This window comes from Phocoena sinus, chromosome 11 (assembly GCF_008692025.1).
Source record: "Phocoena sinus isolate mPhoSin1 chromosome 11, mPhoSin1.pri, whole genome shotgun sequence".
Taxonomy (NCBI): Eukaryota; Metazoa; Chordata; class Mammalia; order Artiodactyla; family Phocoenidae; genus Phocoena; species Phocoena sinus.
Genome location: NC_045773.1, coordinates 42,566,860 through 42,573,929, shown reverse-complemented (window position 1 = coordinate 42,573,929; position 7,070 = coordinate 42,566,860). Strand labels below are relative to the sequence as shown.

At 53.3% G+C, this 7,070-nt stretch overlaps 1 protein-coding gene and 1 pseudogene across 2 annotated transcripts; both read left to right on the top strand.

Annotated features, from left to right (window-relative positions):
• The first annotated feature begins 230 nt into the window (after positions 1-230).
• TMEM42 (transmembrane protein 42) lies at positions 231-3,720 on the top strand. Of its 2 annotated transcripts, XM_032650376.1 has the most exons (3): positions 231-448; positions 2,313-2,459; positions 3,077-3,720. In XM_032650376.1, the coding sequence occupies exons 1-3, from the start codon at positions 257-259 to the stop codon at positions 3,215-3,217; spliced, it is 480 nt and encodes a 159-aa protein (XP_032506267.1). In that variant the 5' UTR covers positions 231-256; the 3' UTR covers positions 3,218-3,720. The 2 variants fall into 2 exon arrangements, 1 of the variants encoding a protein (XP_032506267.1); XR_004352356.1 differs by lacking the exons at positions 231-448; positions 3,077-3,720 and adding an exon at positions 567-2,047 and having other exon boundaries at positions 2,313-2,438.
• Positions 3,721-5,628: 1,908 nt separating this feature from the next.
• Positions 5,629-6,826, top strand: LOC116762127 (annotated as a pseudogene).
• Positions 6,827-7,070: the final 244 nt, after the last annotated feature.

The window sequence follows — 7,070 nt, the reverse complement described above, 5'->3', positions numbered from 1 at the left end:
CAGTACCAGTCAGCCTTGGACACCGGTCCGGTAGTGCTCCTCGGAAAGCCTAAACGTAACACGGAAAGCCGGCCACCCTCGGGAGAAGGCTGTCCTTGGCTCGGCCGGCGGCCCCGCCCCTCGAGGCCCTCGCGGAGCCTCAATTGGGCTCTCGCGCGAGCGTCTCGTCACGTGAGGCCGCCGTCCAATCGCGGAGCGATCTCGGCCCAGCCGGTGGCTGGCGCGGCTGGCGCACGGAGAGGTGGTGGCGGGCACCATGGAGGGAAGGCCTCAGGTCGCCGGCGGAGGGGTGTGCGCGGCTGCCTACCCCGACGCCTCCGCCGGATTCCCCCCGCACCTCCAGGCGGGAGCGATGCGGCGCCGCTTCTGGGGCGTGTTCAACTGCCTGTGCGCCGGCGCGTTCGGGGCCTTGGCTGCCGCCTCCGCCAAGCTGGCCTTCGGCAGCGAGGTCGAGCCGGGGGCGCCGCTGCGGCGGGCCGGCGGGTGGGGCCGGGGCAGGAGGGGCGCTGCAGGGCAGCGGGGCTTCGGGATGGAGCGGGGCTGGGGGCGCAGGGGGGCCGCCTCACCCGCGCTGGCCTGTTTGGTCCACTCCGCAGCCGGGCACTACTGACAGCGTGGGCAGGAAGGCATCCCTCGACTCCGTATCACGCCCATCCCACGTCCATTGTAGGTGGTAAGAGACTTCGGGGACTGAGGCTTGTACCCTTACCTGGGACCTAAAATCTGTTCTCCGATTGGGCTAGTTCACTCTCGGGGAAGACGCACACCTTCTACATCCACTCTCTATCTCTCATTTTAAGCCCTTTGTGCCCGAACATTTCTCTCCACGTGACTGTAAAGGTGAGACACCTGTTGCCCATCTGTTTAACTCCGTAGTTCATGGCTGTTTTGACTGATCTCCCCTGCTGGCGGAAACTTGGGAATTTGGGATATCCTAGGTATAAGGGAGACTGAGAGAAACATTCTGGACATAACCCCGATGTTGAGAACTCCTTAACTGCCTCCCCATGTCTGCTAAAGGCGTACCTTTGCCTCTCCCATCGCGAGTCATAGGCCACCTTCTGCCTGTTAAAGAGATTTCATTGCATCTGCAACCCAGGGTTAGGCCCTGACCTGGGCAGTAGACAGGTTGATTCTTTAGGTTTAAGCTAATCCAGTGGGAGCTGCCATGCTCGAGATTGGTATCCTGTTGGGTGTAATTCTTGGAGTAAGTTGTCCAAAGTAAGATGAGTGACTATGAGCCATGAGGTTTTTCTAGTCTTCTCAGTTGTGCATCAGACCGTCATAAGCCTTTACATAAGCAGGCTGGCACTGGCACATAAAATGCTTCTGTGTAAATTATACAGAGACACTCCATCCTTAAGACTGTATATTCAGCTGCTGATGAGAAGTAAGAGGATGAGGTGTAGATGGGCACCATCCCCAGGGGAAGCAGCTCTGTCTGCAGGCAGGTTTATAACTCAAAACCAAACAAGGGGTCTGCATATCCTTTGTGTAGGAGGCTTCTAAAGATCCTCTCTTCTTTCAGTGCTCTCCTTTAAAAAAAAAAAAAAAGAAAAATATCTGCAAGTTCTCCAAGTGATGCCTGGGGTCACCAGTCAAATAGTCCCCCGTGTGGTTTCCCTAGGCATGGCTGTGTCCTAGTTTAGATCATGGAGCCACACTTCCTGGGCCTGAATCCTGGCGGCTCCCCCCAGCTGTGGCGTTTTAGGCAGGTTACTTAATGCCTCAGGTTCTTTATCTGTAAAATGAAGTTAAGGAATAAATGAAAATGTACTTAAAACACTTAGCACAGGGCCTGGTACAGAGTAAAAGCCCAAGAATGCCCAGTGGGACCGGCCTGAGTGGGTTTTAGCCTTCACAGAATGGGGGTGGGGGTGGGGAGACGACTAATTCATGCTTTACCTGACCCCGGGAAGTGACGACTCCGGCCCTGATTTACTCATCCCTCAGACTGAGCAATAACCACTTGGCTTGCTGAGACTGAACTTCATGCACTCGTCACTGTGAGGCCAATAAGGGACTGGTGTTCAATAGAAGATAACTGGTATGGATTCACATTTTACTTCTGCCCAAGGTCACATGGCTGGCAAGATGGCCAAATAGCTGTCTTCTAAGAGGTTGTTTCAGCTGTTAAAAGGGTGTGCGCCCTGCTGAGGGTTAAGTGAAGCCCTGTGCAGGAAAGCTCTGAGGACCCCCAGGCTGTGGTGGCCCGGCTGCCAGCAGTAGCCATGACCCTGGCTGCTGTGAGGGGGTCTGCCGGTCATGCTGCCCAGGGCTGGCCGTGGCTGCAGTGACACTTTCTCCTGCAGGTGAACGTGGGCTTCTGCATCTTAGGCATTATTGTGATGGCTACCACCAATTCTCTGATGTGGACGTTCTTTAGCCGGGGCCTCAGTTTCTCCATGTCTTCAGCCATTGCATCTGTCACAGTGACTTTTTCAAATATCCTCAGCTCGGTGAGTAGCCTGAGCGTACAGTTTCTCTGTCCCAAACCTGGGCTCTGGGAGGGTTCTGGGTGGGTCGTCCTTGGGCAACCCCTGCTTCTACATAGGAGAAGGGCCAGGAACTGAAGCAGAGGTTGGGCTGTGTCTTGACTCCCGGTGGCTGCTCCTTTAATCTCTAACTTGGAGGAATTCTCAAGTTAGATGGGGATGAAGTCCAACTGTCAAAAGCCTACTTGCTTGCTGCTCCTCAGGGGTCTGTGAACTCAGGCAGGAGATGTGGAGGGTCGAGGTTCTTCTCTCCCAGGTGGGGCTGAGCCATTCAGCCCTGCAGTCCAGGCAGGGAGGACTTGGTGGACCAGCTGTGTGCTGGGCCTGGCTGCCGGCCTCTGCTGGGCTTTCTTGTGCACTTTGCTGGGTCCGATGCTGTGAGGAGGTACCCTCCCCACTTCTCCAGGTGAGATATGCTGAAGGTAACAGATGGGTTTCAGGCCCAAGACTTCCAGCTCCAGACCTTCCCTCCCACCCTAGGAGGGCACTCAGCCACAGGAGAGTCAGGTGGTGCCCACCCACTGTGGTCGCATCCTGTGGGTACGTGCCTGCCCAGCCTCACAGCTCTCTCTGTCCTGCAGGCCTTCCTGGGTTTTGTGTTGTATGGCGAGTGCCAGGAGGTCTTGTGGTGGGGAGGAGTCTTCCTCATCCTCTGCGGACTCACCCTGATCCACAGGGAGCTCCCACCACCCAGGAAGGCTCTTCCGCACAAGCAGCAGTAGCATCAGCGGGCTGGGCGGACCCGCTGGAAAGACAGCGATGGCGGCTCAGGCTCGGGTTGGCGTGTGGGGACTGCGTCTCAGGGCGATCTGGGTGCGCAGCCTTCTGACCCTCGGCCAAAGAGAGATGCTTCCCAGGGAACCAGGCCTGTGACCGAGCAGCCTTGCGGGTGGACAGCTCCGGCTTCTGTCAGGGGAAGTACACCGCAGCAGTGTTCTGCCCGAAGCCTTCTCGGTCCGTCTGCTCGGTGCTGTTGATTCTCACGCTCCACAACCCCCCCAGTGATCCATGGCAGGTGTGGGAGACCCTGGGGTTGGTGGGCTTCCTGTATGGACTTCAGTCCTGTTGCCTAACAAAGGCCAGTCATGGAATTTTGGAATCAGTGACTGGTGGGGCTTTCGACAACTTCACACTGATATGTCAGGCCGTCAGCGTCATGCTTCTGGATTATGGCAAGAGAAGGAAAATTAGATTAATAAATACTTTTTTTGTAAGTTAAAACTGCCAGGTGTGGAATCTTAATTCTTTCCTAATTTTTTTCCTTTCCTAAGTTTTTGGAGTAAGAGCAGCCAGGGTGAGCTGCAATTCCCGGAGGGGGAGTTGAAACTCCTCCGCTTCCAGACCTGCGGCCTGACTGCTCTCTGCCTGCGTGGTTCCTTCCTGACTTCACGCAGGCTGGTGCTCTTCAAATTCAGGAGCATCTGTCCATTCTCTTGGTACCAAGGAGAAAAGCTTGACCTCACTTTGGGGCCTAGTTTTATTTTACTTATTAGGAAAGGAAACTGGCCCAGAGGTTGCTCCCACCCCCTCATGTTACCTCTTCTGCCTTTTGGCCCCATGACTTTTTTGTATCTTATGCCATGTGAATCTAATTCCTAGTTCAAAACAGTCTGTTTGCTGCCTGCACCCTCTCCCCATGCATAGCTTCAAGTGCGATGCTCACCTGCTCCAGTTCCCTGGGGCTCCCCTGGCTGTCTGACAGCCCTCCCAGCTCTCCTGAGCCTGACTGCCGGCCCCAGGAGGTCTCCTTTCACATCCCCTGCAGGAGAGAGGGCCTTCTTAGCCACGAGGCTGGGGGAGGAAGGCCCCTCCTCCCCACGCACATAGCACCTCCATTGCTCTCCTCCATTACTCGTGGCAGTGGCCGGTTGCTCTCCAGAGCTGTTCTGTGACTCCCAGTGACTTTGCTGTGGCCCAGCCCCCTTTCCAGCTGCTCCCTTGCTGCCTCCTTCCCTCCCCCACTCACCGTGCCTGAGTCACCCACAGGTCTGCATCTCAGCAGTTCTTGAGGCCACCACAGCCAGTCGTGCCTCCATGCTTTTGTGCCTGCTTTTCCCTTTGCCTTGGATTTCCTCCTCCTTCCCTTGTCCCTGGAAAACTCCTTCATATCCAACAGGGCACAATTTGCTGCTCTTTCTGAGCTGCCACAGGGGCCAAGGCCAAGCAGTGATTCACAGAATGGTAATTGACTAGCCCCACTTTGACACATTGAAGCCTCCCAGCCTCACTGGGAGGGAGGTTTTTTTTTTAAATTTATTTTATTTTATTTACTTTTGGCTGCATTGGGTCTTCGTTGCTACCTGCGGGCTTTCTCTAGTTGTGGCAAGTGGAGGCTACTCTTCATTGTGGTGCGCAGGCTTCTCATTGTGATGGCTTCTCTTGTTGCAGAGCACAGACTCTAGGCGTGTGGGCTTCAGTAGTTGTGGTGCGTGGGCTCAGTAGTTGTGGCACACTGGTTTAGTTGCTCCACGGCGTGTGGAATCTTCCCGGACCAGGGCTCGAACCCGTGTCCCCTGCTTTGGCAGCTGGATTCTTAACCACTACGCCACCAGGGAAGAAGCCCAAAGGAGATGGTACTCTTGTTACTCTCATTTTAGAGGTGAGGAAACTAAGGCTCAGAGAGATTGGGTCATTTGCCCAAGGTCACACAGCTAATGAATGCCCAAATCACTGTGTGACTCCAGGGTTTGCCTCTTAATCCGTATAAACATCCTGCCTCCCACTTTAGCAGTTAAAGCCCCGGAGAGGTCCTGTGGACGAGGAGCCTGTTTTACAGTGTCTAATAGCACTCCCCAAGTCTCACCTCCTACCTCTCTGAAGGTGATGCTCCCTGGAACACTCTTCATATCTCCCTGATCAAATATGACCCCATTATTCTACCAGTGAGGAAGATGAAGGCCATTCAAGGCTCTTCAGGGTGTGTTCACATATGTGAGTCAGGCACCCATCCAAGGCCAGATGTGAAGGCTGCTGAGAGCTGGTGGCCTGGCCTCCCTAAGCAGTTCATGAAAAGGGCAGGAAGAAGTCCATCTCGGAGCAGACGTTGTCACGAGGGGACCCAGCCCCCCATCTAGACGCCTGCCGGATACATAAAGATGCTTGAGGAGGAGGAGGCTGCTCCGGGAGATGGAGCATGGAGCAGCGAGCTGCAGCATGGAGAGTGAGGGAGGGAGCTGAGCCGCCTGCCCGCTCGACATCGCCTCCCCTCCACAAGCAGGAGCCCGTGCTGGGCCCAGCATGCTGCCCCAGCCCCTCCCGCGTCGTCAGGCCATGAGGGCAGCGCGCGAGCCAGGGGGAGGGAGAGCGAGCCAGTGAGCGCCAGCAGGAGGCGGCTGAGGAGACCTCAGAAAAAGAACAGCAAGAAGCAATTGAACATATTGATGAAGTACAAAATGAAATAGACAGACTTAAGGAGCAAGCCAGTGAGGAGATTTTGGAAGTAGAATAGAAATGTAACAAACTCCGTCAACCATTTTTTCAGAAGAGGTTGGAATTGATCGCCCAAATCCCAAATTTTGGGGTAACAACGTTTGTTAACCATCCACAAGTGTCTACACTGCTTGGGGAGGAGGATGAAGAGGCGCTGCATTATTTGACAAGAGTCGAAGTGACAGAATTTGAAGATACGAAATCAGGTTACAGAATAGATTTTTATTTTGATGAAAACCCTTACTTCGAAAATAAAGTTCTCTCCAAAGAATTTCATCTGAATGAGAGTGGTGATCAATCTTCAAAGTCCACTGAAATCAAATGGAAATCCAGAAAGGATCTGACAAAATGTTCAAGTCAAACGCAGAATAAAGCCAGAGGAAGAGACAGCATGAGGACCCAGAAAGCTGCTTCACCTGGTTTACTGGTCATTCTGATGCAGGTGCAGATGAGTTAGGAGAGGTCATCGAAGATGATATTTGGCCAAATCCATTACAGTACTACTTGGTCCCGGACATGGATGATGAGGAAGGAGAAGAAGATGATGATGATGAGAGGAAGAAGGATTGGAAGATATTGATGAACAAGGGGATGAGGCTGAAGGTGAAGAAGATGAAGATGATGATGAGGGGGAGGAAGGAGAGGAAGGTGAAGGAGAAGATGACTAATGGAACACTGATGGATTCCAACCTTCCTTTTTAAATTTTCTCCAGTCCCTGGGAGCATGTTGCAGTCTTTTTTTTTTTTTTTTCTCCTCCTCCTCCTCTTGTGCTCAGTCGCCCTGTTTTTGAGGTCTCTTTTCTTCTTTATACTGTGGCTCACAACTTATTTGGGGGGGAAATACCTTGAGCAGAATTCAGTGGGAAAAGAATCTCTACCCCTTTCTGTTCCAAGTTCACTTTTATCCCTTCCTGTCTCAACAAAAACTTTATGGAATCAATACCACCATGCTCTGTGGGAAAAAAGAAAAACCTGCTCCCTTAGCTCTGCTGGAAGCTGGAGGGTGCTAGGCCCCTGTGTAGTAATGCATAGAATTCTAGCTTTTTTCCTCCTGTCTCTGTATATTGATTGGGCTCAGAGACTACACTGTGTCCCTATGTGAATATGGACAGTTAGCATTTACCAGCATGTATCTGTCTACTTTCT